The sequence below is a fragment of the Myotis nattereri genome (genome assembly GCF_964212035.1).
Source record: "Myotis nattereri genome assembly, chromosome: 4".
In the NCBI taxonomy this organism is placed as follows: domain Eukaryota; kingdom Metazoa; phylum Chordata; class Mammalia; order Chiroptera; family Vespertilionidae; genus Myotis; species Myotis nattereri.
The window spans coordinates 102,860,904-102,885,076 of NC_138079.1; the positions used below are offsets into that span (position 1 = coordinate 102,860,904).

A 24,173-nucleotide genomic window follows, 5' to 3' on the forward strand; every position below is an offset into this window, starting at 1 on the left:
TCCCCAAACTGTTGAATCCTAGGTCTCTAGGTCAGGGCCACCCAGCTGCACTCACGTTAGAATAACCGGGGGAGTTCTTTGGAAATATGCTTGTGCGGGGGCCACCCCACCCGGACCCACTAAGACAGCAACCCCAGGAGGCCAGGCACCGCTCAGAGGTCATTAGAGTCATGTGGCCATGCCTTTCGAAGTGCACTCCTGCGTTCTCACCCAGAGAAACCTGTCAGGCCTTGAGGGTCCTGTTGTACCAGACCAGTCTGGATCATGGCCATGTGGGCCAGGCACCAGGTGGGCTGATGCTCCTGCCCCTGTACAGAGAAATGACCCTCCCAGGGCGGGCTCCACACGGCTCCTGCTCCCAGGTCTGCAGCAGAGCTGAAGGCCCCCGGCAGAGAGCTGAGGCTGGGCTAACATGGCCTCTTCAGGAGCTGGACTGGTGCCACCATCAAGATAGTGGTGCCACATGGACAGCAGTGCCACCCAGAACCTCAGGAAAAAGGCTTGACTCCCGGGAGGTGTCTTGGCCATGGCCTCGCTGGGTGGCCCAGGCTGATGTCTACCACAGCATCAGACGGCCAGGCTGGAAGCACCAGGGCTGCAGGGACATGGACCGCTCTCTGGTGCTTATGTGGGGCTGTTGGGTAGCTGGTTGTTTTTCCAATTCCTTTTTTCACAGACTGAAGAAGACCGCACGTGGGTCCCACCCCTGCCCGTGCTGAGCAGCTCGACCCCCTCCCCTGGGAGTCTGTCACTCACTGAGGGCCCTGGTCAGGCCTGCCCTGTTGGCCACCACCAGATCCCCCTATTCACATGGGTGGGTGGAATTGGGGAGCATCAGGGGTAGCCTGGGCTGTCTGCCCCCCAGGAAGACTCGGGTTACAGCTAGCAGATGACAGGTTCCAAATCAAAGCCAGGAAAAGCCCCCTGGAGCCTCTGCAGCATCACCAATCGCAGGAGCCATGGCGGCATCTCAGGGCCGCTGTTCATGCCACTGGGGTATGGCCCTCACGTGTCTGGAGTGGACAGCGAACCATAGGGGCACCAAGAGTCCCCCTTGGTACTTTTATTACTGACTATATTCCCTATGCTGTAATTCATATCCTCGTGACTGTTTGTAACTACCAATTTATACTTGTTAATCCCGTCACCTTTTTCACCCAGTCTCCCGGCCCTTCCTCCCATCTGGTAACCATCAGTTTATTTTCTGTATGTCTTTTTCATTTGTTTTGGGAGTTTTTTTAGATTCCATATATAGTGAAACCATACAGTGTTTGTCTTTCAGTCTGATTCACTTCACTTAGCATAATATCCTCTAAGTCATCTGTGTTGATGTAAATGGTAAGATTTTGTTTTTTTCTATGACCAAGTTATATTCCATTGTATATATGTACCGCATCTTCTTTATCCAGTCGTCTGTTAATGGACTGCGTAGGTTGCTTCCGTATCTTGGCTATTGTAAAGTATGTAGCAATGAACATGAGGATTCGTGTATCTTTTCGAATTAGTGTTTTAGATTTCTTTTATACTCAAACTTGGAATGGCTGAGTCATAAGTTGGTTCTATTTTTAATTTATTGAGGAACCTCCATACTGTTTTCCATAGTGGCTGCACCAATTTGTAATCCGACCAACCATGCACAAGGGTTTCCTTTTCTCCAAATCCTCACCAAAACTTTTTGTTGCTTTGTTGATGATAGCCTTTCTGACAAGTGTGAGGTGGTATGTGGTCTTCGTATGCATTTCTCTGATGATTAGTGACGCTGAGCATGTTCTCATTTGTTTATTGGCCTTCTGTATGTCCTCTTTGGAGAAATGTCTGTTTGGTTCCTCTGCCCATTTTTAATTGGATTTTTGTGGGTTTTTGGTGTTGTGTGGATTCTGTATAAATTTTGGATATTAACCCCTTATCAATGTATCATTGGCCAATATCTTCTCCCATGTGGTAGGTTGTGTTTCTGTTTTGTTGATGGTTTCCTTTGCTTTGCAAAACATTTTAGTTTGATGTAGTCTCGTTTATTTATTTTGTTTTATTTCCCTTACCTGAGGAGATATGTCCAAAAAAAAAATTACTAAGAGCAATGTCAAAGAGTTTACTGCCTAAGTTTTCTTCTAGGAGTTTTATGGTTTCAGGTCTTACATTTAAATCTTTAATCCATTTTGAGTTAATTCTTGTACATGGTGTAAGAAGGAGTCTAGTTTTATTTTTTTGCATGTCTGACCAGTTTCCAACACCATTATTGAAGAGACTGTCTTTACCCCATTGTATATTCTTACATCCTTTGTCATAGATTACTTAACCATATAAGCGTGGCTTTATTTCTGGGCTCTCTATTCTGTCCCATTGATCTATGTGTCTTTTTTATGCCAGTACCACATGGTTTGATTACTATAGCCTTGTAGTATAACAGGTAACATTATGCCTTCAACTTTGTTCTTCTTCTTTTTTTTTTAAATATATTTTATTGATTTTTTACAGAGAAGAAGGGAGAGGGATAGAGAGTTAGAAACATCGATGAGAGAGAAACATCGATCAGCTGCCTCCTGCACACCCCCCACTGGGGATGTGCCCGCAACCCAGGTACATGCCCTTGACCAGAATCGAACCTAGGACCTTTCAGTCCGCAGGCCGACACTCTCTCCACTGAGCCAAACCGGTTAGGGCCAACTTTGTTCTTCTTTCTCGAGATTTTTGTGGCTCCTCGGGGTCTTGTAGCTCCATATAAATTTTGGGATTATTTGTTCTAGTTCTGTGAAAAATGACATTGGTATCTTAGTGGGGGTTGTACTGAATATAGGTTGCTTTGGGTAGTATGGAAATTACAATGACAGTTTTACTTCTTCCTTTCCAATTTGGATACCTGTTATTTTTTCTTCTTGTCTGATTGCTGTGGCTAGGACTTCCAGTACTATCCTACATAATAAAAGCATAATGTGCAAATCGACCGAATGGCAGAATGACCAGTCAGCGGGGGGGCGGAGCTGGTCAGCAGGCCAGCCAAGATGAGTGCTAGTGGGCAGAGGGAGGGGATGGCAGTGGGGGTAAGAGGAGCGGTGGCAGAGGGCTGATGGGGGGGCGGGGCCGGCCACTTGCTGGCCGGCGCCATTCCCTGATCAGCCAGCCCACCTGGTTGCCTCCCACAAAGGGACATCCCACAGAGGGACATAAGCTGTCAGTCGGACATCCCCTGAGGGCTCCCGGACTGCAAGAGGGCACAAGCCAGGCTGAGGGACCCCCACCTCCCCAGTGCACAAATTTTCGTGCACCGGGCCTCTAGTGTTGAATAAGAGTGGTGAAAGTGGATATTCCTGTCTGGTTCCTGATCTTAAGGGAAATGCGTTTAGTTCTTCCCCATTGAGTGTGATGTTAGCTGTGGGTTTATCAGATATGGTATGATCCCTCTTTGTCACTTTGCTGAGAGTTTTTATCATAAATGGATGCTAGATTTTGTCAGATGCTTTTTCTGCATCTATTGATATGATCATATGATTTTTATCCTTTATTTTGTTTATGGTGTATCACATTAATTGATTTGTGGATATTGAACCAACCTGAACCCCAGGAATAAATCCCATTTGATCATGGTATATGATCTTTTTAATGTATTGCTGAATTTAGTTTGTTTATATTTTGTTGAAGATTTTTGCAGCTATGTTTGCAGGGGTACTTGCCTATAATTTTAGTTTTTTGTAATGTTTTTGTCTGGTTTTAAAATCATAATAATGCTAGCCTCATAAAATGAGCTTGGAAGCCTTCCCTCTTGAATTTTTTGGAATAGTTTGAGAAGGATAGGTGTTAGTTCTTTGACTATTTGGTAAAATTCACTTGTGAAACCATTCAGCCCAGGACTTTTGTTGGGAGTTTTTTAATTATTGACTCAATTTCATTAGTAGTTATTAGTTTGTCCAGATGTTCTCTTTCTTCTGGGAAGATTGTATGTTTCTAGGAATTTATTTATTTCTTCCAGATTGTCCAGTTTGTTGGCATATAATTGTCTGTAGTATTTTCTTATAATCCTTCGTATTTCTGTGGTGTCAGTTGTTTCTTCTCGTCTTTCATTTCTGATTTTATTTTTTTGGGTCCTCTTTTTTTTGAGTCTTGTTAAAGGTTTATCAATTTTGTTTATCTTTTCAAAGAACCAGCTCTTGGTTTCATTAAACTTTTGTAATTTTTTAAGACTCTATTTCATTTATTTCTGCTCTGATCTGTATTATTTCCTTCCTTCTACTCACTTTGGGCTTTGTTCTTTTTCTAGTTCCTTTAGGTGTAGGTTAGATTGTTTGAGATGTTTCTTGTTTCTTGAGATAGGCCTATAATGCTGTGATGTTCCTGTTTTCACTGTGTCCCATACATTTGGGATCACTGTGTTTTCATTTTCTTTTTTTAATATGTTTTTTATTTGGTTTGGTTTTTATAGAGAGATGAGGGGAGAAGGATGTAGAGATAGAAACATCAAGAAGAGAAGAACATCATAGATGGGCTGCCTCCTGCACGCCCCCTACTAGGGATCAGGCCCACAACCCAGGCATGTGCCCTGACCAGGAATCAAATAGGTAACTTTGTAGTTCCTCAGTTGATGCTCAACCACTGAGCCACACTGGTTTGGCTGTGTTTTTATTTTCATTTGTCTCAAGCCATCTTTTTCTTTCTTTCTTAACCTCATTGTTAACCCATTCATTGTTTAGTAGCATGTATTTTAGCCTCCATGTGTTTGCATGTTTTCAGTTTTCTTGTCATTGATTTCTAGTTTCAGACCATTGTGATCGAAGACGATGCTTGATATGATTTCAGTCTTTTTAAATTTATTGAAACTTGTTTTGTGGACTAACATGTGGTCTGTCCTGAAAAATGTTCCATGTGTGCTCGAAAAGAATGTATATTTCTGCTGCTTTGGGGTGAAATGCTCTAAAATATCAATTAAATCCATCTGGTCTAATGTGTCATTTAAGGCCACTGTTTCCTTGCTGATTTTCAGTCTGGATGATCTATCCATTGATGTCAATGGAGTGTTGAAGTCCCCTACTATCCCTGTATTACTGTTGCCCCCTCCCTTTATGTTCATCAACATTTGCTTTATGTATTTAGATGCTCCTATTTTGGGTGCCTTATAAATGTTTATAAGGGTTATAGCCTCTTGCTGGATTGATCCCTTTATTATTATGCAATATCATTCTTTGTCTCTAATTATACCCTTTGTTTTAAAATCTCCTTTGTCTGTTAGAAGTATTGCTATCCCAGCTTTTTTGTTGTTGTTGTTTCCATTTGTATGAAATACATGTTTTTACTTTCAGTCTGTGTGTCTTTCAACCTGAAATGGATCTCTTGAAGATGGCATATATATGAATCTTGTTTTCTTATCCATTCAGCCACCCTCTGTCTGTTGAAAAATAAGCTGACAGTCCTATGAGAACTTCCTTGTAGGTATCTAACTGCTTTTCACTTGCTGCTTTTAAGATTCTCTCTTTGTCTTTAATCTTTGCCATTCTATATAATAAAAGGCTAATATGCAAATCGACCGAACAGCGGAACAAGCAGTCACTATGATGCACACTAACCACCAGGGGGCAGACGCTCAATGCAGGAGCTGCCCCCTAGTGGTCCGTGCCTTCCCATAAGGGGAGTGCCACTCAGCCAGAAGCCAGGCTCACGGCTGGTGAGCACAGCGGCAGTGGCAGGAGCCTCTCCCACCTCCGCAGCAGCACTAAGCCATCAGTCAGACATCCCCCGAGGGCTTCTGGACTGCGAGAGGGCACAGGCTGGGCTGAGGGACACCCCCGCCCCGTGCACGAATTTCGTGCACCGGGCCTCTAGTTTTTATTATAATGTGTCTTGGTGTAGGCCTCTTTGGGTTCATCTTATTTGGGACTCTCTCTGATTTCTTTCTTAACCTCATTGTTAATCCATTCATTGTTTAGTAGCATTGTTTTCAACAACCATAACCATCATACACAAGTCTCTATGTTTCCTGGACTTGCATGTCTATTTCCTTCACTAGGTTAGGGAAGTTTTTCATCACTATTTCTTCAAATAGGTTTTCAATCCCTTGCTCTATCTTTTCTCCTTCTGGTACCTCTATGATGCAAATATTGGTGTGTCTGATGTTATCCCAGAGGTCCCTTGAACTATTCTCTCTTTTTTTTTCTTTTTTTTCTGTTTTGATTGGGTGCAACCAAGGCTGACTGTCACCTGTGCTGGGCCTGGGCCACTCAGCAAGAGACATATGACACACTGAGTCCAATTACCACCTGCCTAGGGCTTTAAAAATGTCCAAGACAGTTTTTTTGTTTGTTTTTAATATATTTCTATTGATTTCAGAGAGGAAGGAAGAGGGAGAGAGAGATGGAAATATCAATGATGAGAGAGAATCATTTTTCAGCTGCCTCCTGCCTTCCCCACAATGGGGATCGAGCCCACAACCCAGGCATATGCCCTGACAGAGAATCAAACTGTGACCTCCTGGTTCATAGGTCGACACTCAACCACTGAGCCACACTGGCCGGGCAACAGTTTTTAAGAAGGTCTGCAGCGTGGGCCGAGGCTGTGGGAGAGAGTTCTGTCACAGAAGTGCACAGGCCATGATCACAGCTACACAGCATCTGTGTGGTTGTTTTCGCTTGCCAGTATAATCTTTACAACCATTGTTCTCAACAACCATAACCATCATACACAGATTTTTTAAATAAATAATTATGTTCAGGAAAAATTTTAAAGATTTTTTCAGATATTTAGTAGTAATCCACATGTTCACCATTTTCGACACCTTGCTTTCCTCTGTGCAGACCCAGGTCTCCACAGAAATCAGGTTCCTGCTGCTGGAAGAATGTTCCATTGTTTTTTAACGTGTCTTCGTGGAGGCTGCTGATGGATGTCTACTTCCACCACCATCTTCTAAGGGTCTTTCAGTGAAGACCCGTCTGTTATTTTTGCCCAAATACTTGTCCTCTGTCCTAGTTTGTCATGCAACTTCCTCTCTGGCTGCTTCATATCTTTCTCTTTTTTACTGGTTTTCAGCAGTTTGACTTGATGTGCCATGGTGTGAATTTCTCTGTGTTTGTCCTGTTCATGGTTTCCTAGGCTTCTCTGATCTCTGCATTTATAGTTTTCATCAAATTAGGAGGCTGTGTGGACATGATGTCTTCATTATTGTTTCTGCTGGCCTTCCCTTTCTGGGACACAAACCACACATGTTTTAGAACAGAGTGCGTGTCCCCCGGGTCCCTGAGGGGCCACTCAGCTCTGGTGCACTCTGTGCTGCAGTTGAGAAAGTTCTCACTCAGCCACCTCTTTCTTTGTGTCAGTTTTGTCTGAAGCCTCTCCATTTCATACGTTACCTTTAAAAATCTCGAATTAACCGGGTGGCTCCGTTGGTTGGAGCATCGTCCTGTAACCGGAAAGGTTACAGGTTTGGTCCCCAGTCAGGAGTGGACCAGAGGCAACTGACCCACACTTCTCTCTCATATCCATGTGTCGCGCCTTCTCCCTCTGTGCCTCTCAAAAAGAAAAAAGTCTTGAATTACTTCTTGTTTCTTCTTTATCATGTTCCTGTTTCTCTTAGTTATGACCATGTTTTCTTTTAAGTCCTTTAATTTGTTGAAGGTAGCTGTTTTAGCGTTCTCATCCGCTTGCTCCAGATCATCTCCTGTTTCTGACTCTGCTTCGTGAACCTGTCCTTTTCTCCAGCTGTGGCTTCCAGCTGCTACTGACTTGCCCACCTGTTAACTGTTGACTGGATACTGGCCATTGTGTTGGGTGTTGAATTCTCTCCTGACAAGCAGCTGATTTACTTGCAGATCAGTTTCACCCTCTTGACGCCCATCTTCACATCCTCCGAGTGGGTCTGAAACAGCCTTCACTGCAGGCTCAGTCCGCCTGCTCGCAGGACGGCGCTGGGGTCCCTGCTGCACAGCTGGCTTCCCACGAGGCCTCTCCCCGTGGGTTCATCAGAGCTCCACGTCGCCCACACCTGTGTGCCCTGGGCACCTGCAGCCCTTTGGGCAGTGCTCTCTCCCTGGCCCTGTGGCGGCTCCTGTGTGCCTGTGAGCACAGTGGTTGGCAGAGACTCACGGGGACGCGCTGATTCCTACAGCTCCCTGTTTGCCTGCTGCCTCCTGTGTCGCGAGCTCCAGCCCTCGACCTACCCACCTCAAGCTCTGCCTTCCCGGGCTCCCTCCTGTGTGCGTGCTGAACGCCTCCGCTGGGGCCGTCACAGGTCTGTTTGTTTCCCTTCTCTCTCGAGTCAGAGTCCTGCCGCGCCGAAGCCACATGTCACACAACAGTTGCTTCATCTGTTTTGTTCAGTATCCAGTTGTTTGTGTTGGCGGCGGAGGTTCCAGTACTACTTCCTCCCTCTTGGCCTGGAGCAGAAATCTCTGGTGGAGTTTTAACCTTGAACACTCTCATCCCTGGAATGTGAAGTCAGAGCCAGGGGGCAGAATTGGATGGCACAGACTTGGGCCCTGCTTCTGGGGGTAAAGGAGGGTGGAGGTGGTGTGCACGGCTGCCGCTCCTCTGTGTGGTTGTGGGACAACCTGAGTCCTTTTCTGACCAGCTGTGCTCCACACGGTGGAAGGAAGTGCACGCCTGGGAGCGTGACCCCGAGTGGTTTCCGGGAAGCAGGCAGGATGGAGGCGCGGGAGAGGGCGCTGGTGCGGGGTGTCTCTGGGACTGTCCTCTCGGTCCTGGTCCCCAGTAGTAGGTGTTTAAAGATGGAACGGGGTGGACACGGCCACGTTGTTCAGTTCTCAGCTGGGAGCCAGACTTGGAGGCTGTGTCCTGATTATCCTTCCAAACATTCCCGTTGCTGCCAAGAAGTCCCATGACTGCACAGATGCGCCTGCCCCCGCCCGCCATGCCCAGCCGACGTCCACAAGAGGCGAGTGGGCAGCCTGTGCGAGACCCTGTCTGTGCCCTCACCAGGGGCCCGCACGTGGGCAGACCTAGAACAGAGCGAGGTCCTTCGCCCGGCGCGCCAGCCCTGCTCCGGGCCTTGTTTTCCAGTTTTCAGGCGAGAGGCTTGACCCTCCTTGGACTGCCTTTCCCATGTTTTCCGTCTTGGCTTTTTTATTCATTTTTTATATTTTCAGTCTAAATGTTTGTATTGTTTTTACTCCGATTCATCCTTGGAAACGAGAAGCTGCCAGACCGCGAGGGCCGCGTCGCGCTCCTGGGACCCGCCCTGTACCCGAGGCCGGCGGCTCCTGCGTCGGGAACCTCCGTTCTGTCTCTTCTCATCATTCTTCTCCTGGAAGGCTGATCACAAAGCCAGCGACGTGGCTGGACCTGTATCATCTCCCCCATCAGGTCTCCGTTTCTGCACCCATTCAGGCGGGATTTCTCAAGTCACCTTTCCGAACCACTGGCTCAGACGTCAGCAGTTCCCACTCCGCTCTGCACTTGTTACAGTTCTTCTACTACAGCGGGTGTCGATGAGTAGCGCCATTTACTGAGCAGGGTTCTTTCATGTCAGCGGTGTTTCGGCCTGGGTTTCTCTGCACGCCTCTCCCTGCACCGGGCCTTCTGGGTCTCAGAGGAGCCGTGATTGGCCAGAAGGCGAGACTGTGCCTCAGTGCATGTGCTGAGGGGCCAGGCCAGCAGCCCACAGGGGGCTCTCTGGGCGGTCAGCACCCAGCCCGCCCCCCGCCCGCCCTGCTGAGGGGCCAGGCCAGCGGGCCACAGGGGGCTCTCTGGGCGGTCAGCACCCAGCCCGCCCCCCGCCCGCCCTGCTGAGGGGCCAGGCCAGCGGCCCACGGGGGGCTCTCTGGGCGGTCAGCACCCGGTCAGCCACCCACCCGCCCTGCTGAGGGGCCAGGCCAGCAGCCCACAGGGGGCTCTCTGGGCGGTCAGCACCCAGTCAGCCCCCCGCCCACCCTGCTGAGGGGCCAGGCCAGCGGGCCCACAGGGGGCTCTCCGGGCGGTCAGCACCCAGCCAGCCCCCCGCCTGCCCTGCTGAGGGGCCAGGCCAGCAGCCCACAGGGGGCTCTCCGGGCGGTCAGCACCCAGCCAGCCCCCCGCCCACCCTGCTGAGTCTCCCAGGCCATGGCGGCCCTGTCTGCTGGTGGGCCAAGCGTGGATGGAGGGCGTGTGGCCCAGGCAAGCCCTCAGGGTGGAGGTGGGTGCACTTCTCCCAGAGGACAGGGCGCCACAGGGCAAGAGGGCTCAGCAGGTGGGGAGTGTGAGGACGGGCAGCTGCCCGAATCCATCAGCTTCCTGCAGGGCCTGCTCTGAGGGCAGGTGTGAGGTTGTTCCCCCAGGCCTGTACCCCGTCACCCTCCCAGCACAGGACAGTGTCCCGGCTGGGCCAGAGGGGAGCTTCTGGAGCCAGGCCTCCCTGAGGCCTTGGGCACCAAGGGCAGGAGCTGGTTGTCCGCCCTCCATCTCCCTCTTGCAGCATCTTCACTGAGGCCCTGAGGGGCATCCGTGTAGCATTTCTAGTGGAAGGGAAGCCCTGCTCTGGGTCTCCTTGGCTTTGGCGGCCATCTCAGCTGTGAACTGAGCAAGGAAGGACCATCGTTGCTTTCTCACCACGTGCCCCCAGACCGCAGCCCCTCAGGGTAGTGGCTGTCCTGTCCTGACCCACTGCGCAGTGGGCCTTAGCTACACGGCTGAGCCACAGAGAGGGGACTCCAGATGCAGCAGCCCCACTGTCCTCTGAGCCACACCGACAGTGTGAGGCATTTACCAGAAGGTGCAGAGCCACTGGGCAGCTAGCACATGAGCAGCCAAGATGCCAGAGAGGGGAGCTTCTGTGACATCGTCCCCGCAAGTCGCCAGCACAGCTGGGAGAGGTCTGTGGGGATGAAAACTGGAGGTCGGACCCACAGGAGGAGGGCCAGTGAGAGGGATGCTCTCGTCCCATCCTGGGCGAGTTTGGCGCAGACCGACCACAAGGGGAGTGTGAAAGAGGCTGGTGCGGGAGTGGCCCCAGGGCTCCGGGCATCCTGCCACAGCACCCAAAGGGCTCAGTCCCAGCCCCTCACCTTGCCCCATGGTGGAAGATTCCTGCAATAGCCACAGTATCGGCGCCCGATGCCCAAGCTGTCGGGAGCCTGTGGCGCTCCACAGACTTCAGGAAGCAGCTCGCCAGCCCAGAGCAGGTACAGGCTAGGGTTAGGCCATGTTTCTGGCATGGGGTTTATTAATATAGACAGAGAAGAAGAAGAAATAATTTTTGGGCTCGGAGCCAGGAAAACTAGTTTTCCAGATTAATGCCGGGAGAGCTGTGAATCCAGTCCCTCATGTCACACATCATAAAACTCCATCGTGACCCATAAAACTGACAAGACCCATCGAAAGCCTGGCTCCTCCGCAGACCCTCATTAGGCCGTCGTCTGTGACCTCGTGTTCCTCCAGGCTGCTGGGATCAGGACCAGCCTTAGTTACCATTCAGAGAGTAAGGGGCGGGGCATCAGCCGCGATTCGCTCAGCCTTGGAGAAGGGCTAAGGCGACTGGGGCTGCGCCACACGGAGATGACAGGTCCCTGCTGCCATCCAAGGAGGAGTGCCCTTGGTGCAGGTGGGCAGCCGTCACCCCCGCGTCGTCATCTCACCTCCTCCTGTGGCTGCTCCCTCTCCGCGTGTTCCTGCAGTGACAGCACAGACCCGCTGTCTGCGCTCCGGGATTCAGTCTCGCCTGTCAAGTCACCGGTGGGGCGGCGGTGGCTGTCTGTTTAGTGCCTGCTGGCTTGTTAGGGTCTTGTTTCTTTCGAAATGGGTTCATTGTGTCGGTGTGCGGATATTTACACGTTGAACTTCATGAAATTCCCTGTTGATTTGTTCTTGTTTCATCTTTTCTCAAAGCCCCTTCGGAAGTGTGTCCATCTGGCCGCTCTCCTCACGTGACCCGTGCCCGTGCTCTCATTCGGTTCCGCTCCTGTCTGTCCGTTGTTTCGGGTGTGGGTTGCTGGCCCACTGCGGCTCCTCCAGCTCCAGGCTCTTATTTCCTCTTTCTGAGGCCGGGCAGCTCATCTCCCTGCAAACACTGTGTGCCCACCGTGGACGGTCCACCCCTCAACTCCAGCACCCGACTCTGCTCCCTCCGTAGCCCGTCATCCTGGACTCCTGACCCGTCCTGGCTGCTCCCACTCCTTGCTACTCCTGGGAGGCGCAGCCACTTTCCTGCTCTTCCTCGGACTTGGGACTCGCACTATAGACCTGGCCGTGTTCGCCCTCACACTTTCTCTCCCCCTGAGCGGTTCCTGGGCCTGAAAGGGAGCTGGCGGGTTGAATCCATACTGAGTCTCCACAGGAGAGAGGAGTTCTGAACTTCACCTCCCACCACGCGTGGAAAACCAACTCAAATGGGTCAGAGTTCCAGCCTGGCCGGGTGGCTCCCTTGGTTGGCCCGTTCTCGTACACTGTAAGGTTGTGTGTTCGGTTCCTGGTTGGGGCCTGTGCGGGAGGCATCCAGTTGATGTTTCTCTCTCCCTTCCTCTCTCTCTAAAATCAAACATATCCTCAGGTGAGGATTTTTTGTTAATGGATCAGAGCTCCACCTATGAACCTTTTAGAAGATCTTTGTAACCTTGGGGTAGGCCAACATTTCTTAGGTGGGACACAAAAGCACTAACTGTAAAGTTTTTTAAAAATTGGTAACTTGGACTTCACAAAAAAGTAAAACATCAACCTCTTCCAAAGATACCATAACGAAAATAAAAGGGCAGCCACACCAGCTGGCAGAGAACAGTCACAATATAGCACATCGGACAGAGGACCCCTACGGCCCAAGGAATCGGCCAGTTGTTTGTTTTTTAAATGGGGAGAAACTTCAACAAGCACTTCACAGAGAACATGTGAAGGCCAGCGAGCACAGGCGGAGACTCTCAAGGTCACTGCCAACAGGAAACAGCAGGTAAGATCAGCCAGCTTCTGTCACAGTCCCAGGCAGAGGGCAGGGCTCAGGCGTCAGACTGCCACATGACCCCAAACTTGCCAACACTTCTGCATAAATATTCATGTAGACTTGACTCACGGCAGTCAAGACAGGAAGACACCCGCATGTGCCCCTCTGAGGGGTGTGGGATGCCCTCAAGTGAAGACCATTCACACTCCCTACTCCCCACCGCCCAGCAACAGGGCATACAAAGGTGCTCTCTTCAAGACAGCTCTTGCAGGAGGAACTTCCGGGAGTTCTGGCTGGGAGGCGCTCCAGGATGCGGCCTTGTGACAGCTGGGCGTGGGGAAACCCCGTGCTGTCAGCACCTCATCCATTCATGACCCTTTAGTTCTTGGGCAGGAGCCTCAGGCTTTTGGGGTGGTTCTGATTGGAAAGCCTCTGGGTCACTGAGTTAGTGCCATGCCAGGGAGATGAACCCGCGGGTCCGGGACACAGAGCAGCCTCACCTCCCTGGTCACCATTTCAGTGGAATTTAGGGGACATGCCAGTTTCTCCCCAAGCATATTTGGGCTTCCTGGACCTTGCGTCATCCAGGTTCACCACGGAGCTGGCATCAGATGCAGCTGGGCAGCACGAGGCCTCTGGGGAGGAGCAGTGACCCCCCTCTCCGACGGCTGCCCAGCAGACAGCCCAGGCCTGGCCCTTTCCTGTGGCCACTGGGAAAGTACAGGAAGTTGGGCTCCATCTAAGCCATGTCCAAGGGCAGCGCAACTCACAGCCCGCTAGGAGCCTGCCACACCCATCCCAGGGTGCCCAGGCCCTGCACATGGTCACCAGGCTGTGGAGGACAAGGCTGCAGATAGGCGAGTGCACCCCCACTTCCCCCAACCCTGATAGGGAGCACAGCGAACCCCACCCACCTCCCACATGACCCAGGCACAGTCCTGACGTCAGAGCCCCTCCCTGGGGAGGAGCACAGGCTGTGGGGCCCTACCCTGAGCCTGTATTGATTAATTATCACTGTGGCAACTGCACCAAACACAAACCACAGCATCAAACAATACAGATGCGTGACTGCGCAGTCCTGGAGGTCAGACATCTGGGCGGCCGTGGCTGTGGCCTCAAGTAGAGTCCCAGAGGCTGGCATGGAGGTGTCAGCAGACGGCCCTCGCTGGAGGCGCTGGGAAGGGTCTGCCTTCATGGTCGTTTGGGGCATGGTCATCCTCGGGCCAGAGGGCTAGGGAGGCCAGGTGTGCAGCCCGTTGCGGGGGAGCAGGGCCAGGACCATGGCCGCCTGCCACGCTGGTCTCTTGGGAAATAGCATAGGCACCCACGTGTGCTTCCGGGAAGAAACTGGGACCCCTCCGCCCCAGCACCTCTGGGTTGCTGGGACTCTGTGAGTTGCTGGGTCCTGGTGGAGTCGGTGGGGCACAGGCGGCTGGAGGGCACAGCCAGGCTGCCGCCAGCACAAGGCAGGGCAGCTGTCCTCGGTCTCGCTCAGCTGGGGCTGAGGCACTGCTCCGTCCCTCAGGTGGTCCTCATCGTCAGTGGGAACCTGAGCTTCCTGAACTGGCTGACCATCGTGCCCAGCATCGCCTGCTTCGATGACGCCACCCTGGGGTTCTTATTTCCCTCCGGGCCTGGCAGCCTCAAGGACCGAGTCCTCAAGATGCAGAAGGAGGAAGCCCGGGAGGCCGGGCCCACGCCGACGTACGGTGGGTGGACTCCTGGGGACGTGGACAGAGGCCTTTATTCCCGACCCAGCATAGCCGGTCCCCAGAGGTGCTGGCCATTCTTACTGAGCGACTCCAGGCCCTCCCCACGAGGGCAGTTGTCATGACTCAGTTTCCACATCAGCCTCAGAAAGTGTCCTTGGCTGGGGGAGATGGGAGCTGTGGGCAGAGGCCCTTCCCAGACTCCCAGGCGGGGGGCCAGCAGCACCACCCTCAGCTTCTGTGAGCCCAGAGGGGCCGGACAGAGGCCAGGGTCTGGAGGGCCCACTGACGGGGCAGGGGACAGCCTCAGCTCCTCCCTGTGGTTGGGGCCCCGGCCCAGGGGGCAGAAGCTTACCCACTGTCCCTCTCTCCGAGCCCAGGCTGCATGGTGCGGCAGGCGGCCAACCTGGCACTGGGTGTCCTGGTCGCCTGGCTCAGCATCCCCGTGGTCCTCAACTTGCTGAGCCCCAAGCAGGTCATGAACAGCTCCTTCAACCCCCTCAGGATCGTCAACACATACGGAGCCTTCGGAAGGTACTGTGCATGCCTGGGGGGCCGTCTCGGCTGCCTGTCCGGCCTGGGTGTGGTCTCTCCTCTCCATCCACACATGGGAGACCCCTGGTCAGGGAGGCCCGGCCCTGACCAGCCAGGTGGGCACTCTTGGCCAGGGTGGGGTTGAGGGGTCTGCTCTCCCTCCCCCGAGGCCAGCCCCCACCTGCTCCTGCTCGGTCCACAGCTCCAGCCCCCCCGGTCTGCTCTGGGTGTAGAGGCAGCCGCCGCCTGCAATTACACAGAGCCCCACCCGCCCTGACTTGGTCTCCCCGACAGCATCACCAGGGAGCGAACAGAGGTCATCCTGCAGGGCACGGCCAGCCCCAACGCCAGCGCTCCAGACGCTGTGTGGGAGGACTACGAGTTCAAGTGCAAGCCGGGTGACCTGAGGAGACGGCCATGCCTCATCTCCCCCTACCACCACCGCCTCGACTGGCTCATGTGGTTCGCAGCCTTCCAGGTAAGGCCCTCTCCTCCCGCTCCACCATCTCCCCCAAGTGCCCATGTCCAGTGCTCATTGTGGACTCAGGCTCCGGTCACTCCAGCGTCCCCAAGGCTATGTGCCCTCCCGTAGAGTCTCAGAGGCTATAATGGAGGTGTCAGCAGGCTGGGCCCTCCATGGGTACACGGGCCCCTACAGGGCAGGTGGGGGGATATCAGACCCCGCTGGAAGCAGTGTCATAGACCGACCTCTCACACTCAGCCATGGGTGCCCCTGCAGCCCCGACTCTGACCAGCCTTACACCACCCACCTGGGCCTGTGGGGACATGGGAGGTTGGGCTGGATTCCTGGTGTGGCGTCAACTATGGAGCAGCTTCATCCACTCCCCACCCCAGCCCCAGAGGCAGGGCCCACCTCGCTGTCAGCCCTGAGATCGGGGCCCGGGCCTGAGGCCAGGCGGTAGCACGTACAACACGCTCCCGGCTCCCACCCTCCTGGGGCAGGGTCTTCCCCCTGAGCAGCCCGGACCCGGGCAAGCATCTGGCTGCGCGGGAGTCAGAGGCCAGGCTTCCTTCCGGTCTCTCCCTGAGTTCTGCTGCACACGCAGGCCCTGCCTCTGCACAGCGGTGGTCCCCTAGGCACGGGTCCCCAGGGCCTCTCTCAGATGCCCTTGCACAAGGACCAGGCGCCACAGCCGGCTTCTCAGAGCGCCTTCACCACAAAAGACAAGACAGGCGTTAGCTCAGGCCAGAGAGCCTGGAGGAGCCGCATCTCCTCTGACCCGTCTCGCCCAGGTGACAGCCCAGAGCTCCCAGGTGGCAAAGCCCAGAGGTGAGCTGGTCTGGCTGGGCCTGTGCCTGCTGCATCCGAGTTACTCAAGCACAGGACGGGGCAGGGGACCGGCACACGAAGGAACGGCTCACACACAGCCGGCTGACGGATGAGAACAGAAGCTGGCAGCCCCTCTGTGGGGGAACCTAAGCCAAAGCAATGGGGTGTGGGCCCAGGGCAGCCACTGACCACCCTGCAGTGAGACACACCCAGGACAACAGCCTGATGGAGTGACCGACCGGCCAGGGCCCTCTGGAGGGTGGGAGGGAGCAGGAGCATGCCCTCTCCTGAGGGTTCTTGGGTGCCACACGCCCCCAGTGCCTGCCCACAACAGGGCTCAGGCTGGTGGCTGGTCCTGCGGGCGCCCAGTGCCGACCCAGGGGCAGCGGCCCAAGCACCCCTCCTCTTCTTGCCCCCAGACCTACGAGCAGCACGAGTGGGTCATCCACCTGGCGGGCAGGCTCCTGGCCAACGACGCCGAGGTCCTGTCCCTGCTGGCCTTTAACCCCTTTGCGGACAAGGCCCCCCCCAGGTAAGAATCTCTCCCAGACGGGACCCCCACCCACAGTGCCTACTGCCTCTCAGCGCTACTCCCCCAAATGCAGTATGTGCTCTGGGGCCAGGCCCCACCCCTGGAAATGTGCCAGGTGCAGAGACCCATAGGCGCTCAGGCAACCCCCTTCCCCCAGCACCGCTCACCTGCTGAAAGGACCCCCGCTTCCGGGGGAGGGGGTGGCCTCCTATAGCGAGTCCCAGCCTCCATCCTGGTGGCTCTGGAAGCTGCCGCCCAGCACTCAGCCTTCCTGGAGGCTAAACACGGCCCCTGGTCCAGGGCCTGGTTGTGATGGGGGCTCCTCTGGCTCCCTGAGCAGCCTCTCCCCACCAGGGAGCCCCTGGACAGACACACAGCCCCTCCTGAAGGGCGAACCTGGGCCCCCTGGGGACTGCTGCGCTGGGCGGAGCTGCAGGCTGACGCTCCCCTCCCCGCAGGTGGGTCAGGGGCGAGCACTACAGGTACAAGTTCAGCCGCCCCGGGGGCCTGCACGCCGCAGACGGCAAGTGGTGGATCCGGAAGAGGATCGGCCCCTACTTCCCTCCACTCAGCCTCCGGAACCTGAAGGGCTACTTCATGTCACGGGAGTGGCCGTACCCAGCACCGGAATAGAGGGACCCAGGGCCTGTCCACCAAGAAATAAAGTGGGAAGACATTAGCACCCCTGCACCGCCACCTGCACCCAGATGTCCAGGAAAATAAACCAGGGGGTGGCATTGGGGGAGGTGCTGGGGTTGCGGGTGGCCATCTGTGCTTTCCTTATCCCTCACAGGGGGTTCCCAGGCACCCTGGTCACCTCCCTGGTCACCAGGCCCCCAGCCATGGGCGTCCAAGGGAGCTGTGGTGGGTCCAGGACCACCAGCACCCACTACACGGAGCCTCGGTTCCTCCATTGGCCATGGCCTGGCCAGGGGTCTCCCTCCGGGTCCTAGGCACCTGGGGTGCCGGTCCACAGCCAGGCCCTTACCCCCAGTGGCCAAGCCCCTGTTGTGTACCTGGTGTGGCTGTGAGGAAGTCCTCACTCCCTGCCTCTCCTCCACCGCCCCCGGGGTGGGCTCCCACCACATCCAGAACAGACTGAGGCGGAGAAGCCAAGACTCCCAATCCCCCCTCATGCCCACCCTCCTCAGAACCCCCCCAGGCTCCACACGCACCCCTCAAGGCTGGTCTGGGCCCTGCCTTCCTCCCCAGTGACCAGCGTCCAGAAGCCCTTTGTCCCCCACCCCATCCGGTGAGCGAGCGCATCCTCATGCTCCCCTGTGACTGCGTCTCCACAGCCACACACCCTGGCGCCTCCTGCTGCTGACCGGCGGGTGGGGGGACAGCAGAGCCGTCAGCCCCAGCCTGGGTGCTGGGGTGGCAGGGTCCCCACGGTGCAATTCTGAGGCCTAGTTGTCAGAAGTTAGTGGACTGATTATGTTTTGCTTGGCAATCGAGGACCCCGTGGCAGTGAGAACTGGGTGCAGCCCAGGATCTTTGCTGCCTGTCGTGAGTTGTGAGTGAACAGGGTAGGGTCCTGCCAGACAAATAAGCTGGCACCCAGTGGTGCCACCCCAGCCCCGCTCAGCCAGGGCACAGAGGCCAGGGGGATGCTGCCAGCCCTCCCTTCTCCCCTTCCTCCCGCCACCCCCCCCCCAATCCAGGGCACTGGCCATACTGTGGGGAGCCCCGGAGAGGTGGTGCCGGCCAAGAGGCTGGAAGAGGTGGGTACAAGTACAGGTCTGTGTGGAGCAGCCTCCCGACCGCCTGGGGGGCCGGCCCAGGTGCCAACAGAGAGGCCGTGTTCCTGCTCACAGGGAAACAGGCGCCCTGTGTCTGTAGCGGACAGACAGGGCCTCAGACAGGGAGCCTGGAGCCAGCAAGTCTGCCTGCGGCAGCCAAGCGCCAGCCACAGCCCGGCAGCCCTTCCTGGGGGGTCGTCCTGGGGGCTCTGCCAATGGGTGGGGGCACCAGGGGGCCTGAGGAGACCCTGCATCTTGGCTCCGATGGTTCTCCATACCCCCTGCCCAGACGTCAGGGGGCCTCCCTGCCAGGGGCCATGGTGGTTCCCCACCTCCCCCCAGCCCTTCCCACCCGCTCTGGGCTCGTTGCCACCCGGGGCTGGACAAGGGAGCCCTAGGACCCCGCACTGCTGACTCTAGACCCCCATGCAGCCATGCCCCCCAAGCCTCCAGGACCCCCTAAGACACACACAGGAGGTGATGTTTAGGCGGGGGCAGGGCTGGAGCCAGTGACCAAGTGTCAGAGGAGGCCCCTGGGCTCGGGCCCCCAGGAACCAGGCAGCCCCGTCCCCGTCCTGGGACAGAACAAACCACTCACCTGGGCATCACAGGTGACTCCAGGTCCAGGCTGTGGGGGCGCAGTGGCCGGAGCGAGGCTCTGCCTTCTGACCTGGGAGGACCCATCAGACCTGTTTCTCCCACAGCCTCTCCTCCCAGGCTCGGTGCCCCCCACCCACCCCCCCACCCACCTGTCTGTCCCAGCCTTTGGAGCCTCTCCTAAGGCCACTCCCTCCCATCAGAGGGCATCCGCTAGACCCTTCCTCCACTCAGAACCCTCCCACTGCCCCACCTCCTGGGCATGAATCAGGGGTCACTGCCCATTACCCCAGCCACACCTGCGTCCTCTTCATTCCCCACACCTGCCGTGGATCAGGCCTTGGGGGCCCACACCCCTCGGGCCGGCCTTCACTGGACCCCATGCTGCTCCTGATCATGCTCTAGGCTGGTGGGGATCTAGGCCTGGTGCCCCAGTGCCAAGTGGCACCCAATACAGGTCTGCGGGGTAAACCATCCACCTGCTGTCTGAAAAAGGCCCAAACACTTCACTCCTGCTCCACCTGGCACTGCCCTCTCTCCAGCCTCATGAGGATCTGCCGTTTCTTAGCTCAGAAGAAACTTCGGGGGGAGGGGTGCTCAGGGACATGAGGCCGGGAGCGTTAGCGCCCCTTCCCTCCAGCAGCTGAGTCTGAGAGAATGGGGGCATAGCCTTCCCCCCTCGCTCTCCCCTCTGAAAACTCTGCCTGGGTAGAGGGGCCTGTAGGTGAGATCTCTCTGCCCCACCTGACAGCACAGCACCTGGTGGAGACTGAATGTGCATCAAACTCGGGTGAACACGTCAGAGTAGCCACAGGGGGGACCACCTGTGCCACTGCCTCCTCCGGGGCATGAGACTTGGGACTCTAGACACCCAGGCATCGCCCATCAGACTGTGCTCCGATGGCCCCCTGGGCTGGCTGTTAGCCCGTCCAGAGCAGCAGGCTTAGCCAGGGGCCGGGTGCAGGGAGGACTCACCCTGCCTCCCCTCTTGCTCTAACAACCAGGCGAGGGGCGAGGGGCACAGCTCCCATTGCACGTGAGGCAGGGTGTGTGCGAGCCGTCACCAAGCCAAAGGGTTTCTCACTCACTCAAAGGTGATAAAGTGCATTTGTGGCACCTGCTAAGGCCAAGCATGTGCTCCCCTCAACCTCGCTCAGATGAGACATTCTTCCTCAGGGATTAAGTTCCGGCGCCGCTAGGTAAGACGGAACGCAGTATAGCAGCCAGCCAACCTCAAAACTGCTAACGTGCTCAACAAAACCGGCACATCTTTAACTTGACTGATCAAGAGAAGATTCAGATAACATTTTTTAAAGTGAGGGTATTACTACTGACCTTACAGAAATAAAAATAACAGTACTATGAACAAGTATATGCCAACAAGTGAGATAACTCAGATGAGTGGACAAATTCCTAGAGACACACAAACTACGAAAAGTAACTCAGGAAGAAGCAGAAAATCTGAAAGGATCTATAACAAGTAAGGAGCTTGAGTCAATAATCCAAAGACCTCCCAACAGAGAAAAATAGCTGGGCCAGAAGGCCTCATTCCTGAGTTCTACCAAGAATTTAAGGAATTAACACCAATCCTCAAACCCTTCCATAGACTTAGAAGAAGAGGGAACACCGAACTCATCCTACGAGGCCTGTGTTACCCTGATAAATACAAAGATACCAATATCCTTTGAGAATATAGATGCAAAAATTCTCAACAAAAGAACTAGCAAAACAAACCTAACATATTAAAAAGATCATACACCATGACCAAGTGGGAACTACCCTAGGAATGTCAGAGTGTTCGACATAAAGTCGGTTGACACAGTACACCACATTAACAGAGTACAGAGTGGAGGAAACCACATGACCATCTCAATTGATGCAGAAAGCATTTGACAAAATCCAACATGCTTTCATGATAAAAATCACTCATAAAACTAGGAATAGAAGGGAATTACTCAACATTAAAGGCATTTATGAAAAATCCACAGCTAACATCATAATGGTGAAAAAAAACAGGACCAAGACAACGATGCCCACTGTTATTCACCAGGAGCAAAATTATCTCTAATGACATGGCATGATCCTATGTACGGTCACATATTTTGTTGTTACATGGCCATCTTAGAGTGTACTCACACAAACCTAGACGGCATAGCCCACTACACACCTATTGCTTCTAGGCTACAAACCTGGATAGCACGTTACTATACAAAATAACCAGAGATTAAATCAAGCTCAGGACAGAATGATGCAATCAAGAGACTGACAAAGTGTATGAGGTTTACTGTTTTCCCACAGTATAGGGAAAACTGCTATAGGCTGGTGGGGAACATTTTTTTTTTAGAGTGGAAGAAAGGGAAAGACAGGAATATCGATGTGAGAGAAACATCCATTGGTTGCCTCCTGCATGAGCCCTGATCAGGACCTGGACGGGGAGGAGCTTGCAACCAAGGTATGTGACCTTGACCGGAATCAAACCCTGGACCCTTCGGTCCACAGGCCAATGCTCTATCCACTGAGCCAAACCAGCTAGGGACAGCCAACTTTTTATTTTATGTCAAAAGAATACACCCTAATGATAAAATGTATAGTATAGTAAGTACATAAACCAGGAACATAGTCATTTATTATTATTATCAAGTATTAAGGCCCTCGCTGGTTTGGCTCAGTGGATAGAGCGTCAGCCTGTGGACTGAAGGGTCCCAGGTTTGATTCCAGTCAAGGGCACATGCCCGGGTTGTGGGCTCGATCCCCAGTGGGGGATGTGCAGGAGGCAGCCAATCAATGATTCTCTCATCATTGATGTTTCTATCTCTCCCTCTTCTTTCCTCTCTAAAATCAATAAAAATATTTTTTAAAGTATTATGTACCTGATATAGTTGTTTCTGCCATACTTTTTCTAAAATACATTTTATTGATTTTTTACAGAGAGGAAGGGAGAGGGATAGAGAGTTAGAAACATCGATGAGAGAGAAACATCGATCAGCTGCCTCCTGCACACCCCCTACTGGGGATGTGCCTGCAACCAAGGTGCATGCCCTTGACTGGAATCGAACCACCAGCCGATGCTCTATCCACTGAGCCAAACCGGTTAGGGCATCTGCCATACTTTTATATGCCTGTCAATACCACGAACAGTATGGTGTCGCACATGACATTACCAGGTGGTGGGAATTTCTCATCTCCATTATAAACTTTTGGGACCACCATCATAGATTTGGTCCATCATTGACTGAAACCTTATTATGTAGTGAATGACTATAGAAAGTTCCACATTAGTTAATAAACTAATTCAGCAAAGTTGCAAGGTACAAGATCAACACAAAAATCAGATGTGTTTCTATACGCCAGCAATGAACAATCACAGAAGGAAAGGAAACAATTTCACTCACAGTAGCATCCAAAAGAATAAAATACCTAGGAATAAATCTAACCAAGGAGGTGAAAGACTTTTACTCTTAAAAACTACAAAACATTGCAAAAAGAAAATTTAAGATGACCTAAATAAATGGAAAGGCATCTGTGTTCATGTGTTTGATGACGTAATACTGTTCAGATGACACTACCCAAAGTGGTCTACAAAGTCAATGAAATCTCTATCGAAATTTCAGTGGCTGTTTGTGTAAAAATAGAAACAAATTCATATGGAATTGCAAGGGCCCCAAATAATGAAAATAATCTTGGGGGGTGGGGGGAGTTGAAGGACTATCACTTCCTGATTTCAAAACTTGGTACAAAGCTACAGTAATCAAAACTATGGTACTGCATAAGAACAGACTTATAGACCAATGGAATAAAGTGGAAAACCTAGAAATAAACGCTCACATATATGGTCAAATGATTTCTGACAAGGGTGCCAAGACAATTAAATGGGGAAAGGAGTCTTTTCAACAAATGGGGAGGGGGAGAGGGAATGGATCTAAACATTAAAGAATGAAGTTGAACCCTTACCTCACACAATATTCAAAATTAACTTAAATGGATGAAAGACCCAAACATAAGGGCTAATACAAAACTCTTGAAGGAAACAGGTAAATCTTCATGACCTTGGATTTGGCAATGGATTCTTAGATGTGATACCAAAGGCAGGAGAAACAAAAGAAAAATTAGACTTCATCAAAATTTAAAACTTAAGTGCATCTAAGAATGTTATGAAGAAAGGACAACCAACAGAATGGGAGAAAATATTTGCAAGTCATATATCTTATAAGAGTCTAGTGTTCACAATATCTAAGGAATGCTTACAATTAAGCAACAAAAAGGCAAACACCCCAATTTAAAAGAACTTGAACAGACATTTCTCCAAGGAATACGTACAGATGGCCAACAAGTACATGAAAAGATGCTCAGCGCTCTCAGTCACTAGGGAAATGCACATGGAAACCACAATGAGATACCACTTCACGCCCCCCAGGACGGCTTTCATTTTCTAAATAGAGAATAACAAGAGCTGGTGAGGATGTGGAGAAATTGGAACCTTTGTACACTGCATGTGGCAATGTAAAATGGTATAGGCACTGTGGAAAACAGAAAGTTAAACATAGAATTACCATATGATTCATCAATACTTCTGGGTATATGTCCAAAAAATTGAAAACAGGGACTCAAGCAGATATTTCTTCACAACAGTATTATTAGTAAGACCCAAAAGTTGGAAACAACCCAAATATCCACTAACAAGTGAATGGATGAACAGAATGTGATCTATCCATGCAATGGAATATTATTCAGCCACAAAAAGGAATAAAATATTGACACATGCTACAATTTGGGTAAACCTTGAAAACTATGTTCAGTAAAAGAAGCCAGACATGAAAGGTCACCTATTATATGATTCCACTTACATAAAATATCTAGAATAGACACATCCATAAAGATGGGAAGAAGATTAGTGATTGCCAGAGGCTGGGGGGAGAGGAGAATGGGGAGTAAC

At 52.8% G+C, this 24,173-nt stretch overlaps 1 protein-coding gene across 4 annotated transcripts in view; it reads left to right on the forward strand.

The window, feature by feature from the left end:
* The window catches only part of LMF1 (lipase maturation factor 1), a 114,896-nt gene extending 97,313 nt beyond the window's left edge, over positions 1-17,583 (forward strand). For all 4 annotated transcript variants that reach the window (XM_081089524.1, XM_081089527.1, XM_081089526.1 and 1 more), the window contains 5 exons: positions 14,361-14,544; positions 14,925-15,078; positions 15,373-15,556; positions 16,789-16,901; positions 17,360-17,583. In XM_081089524.1, the coding sequence (XP_080945650.1) occupies positions 14,361-14,544; positions 14,925-15,078; positions 15,373-15,556; positions 16,789-16,901; positions 17,360-17,534 (810 nt within the window). In that variant the 3' untranslated portion in view covers positions 17,535-17,583. The remainder of the gene's footprint in view (positions 1-14,360; positions 14,545-14,924; positions 15,079-15,372; positions 15,557-16,788; positions 16,902-17,359) is intronic.
* The last annotated feature ends 6,590 nt before the right edge of the window (positions 17,584-24,173 follow it).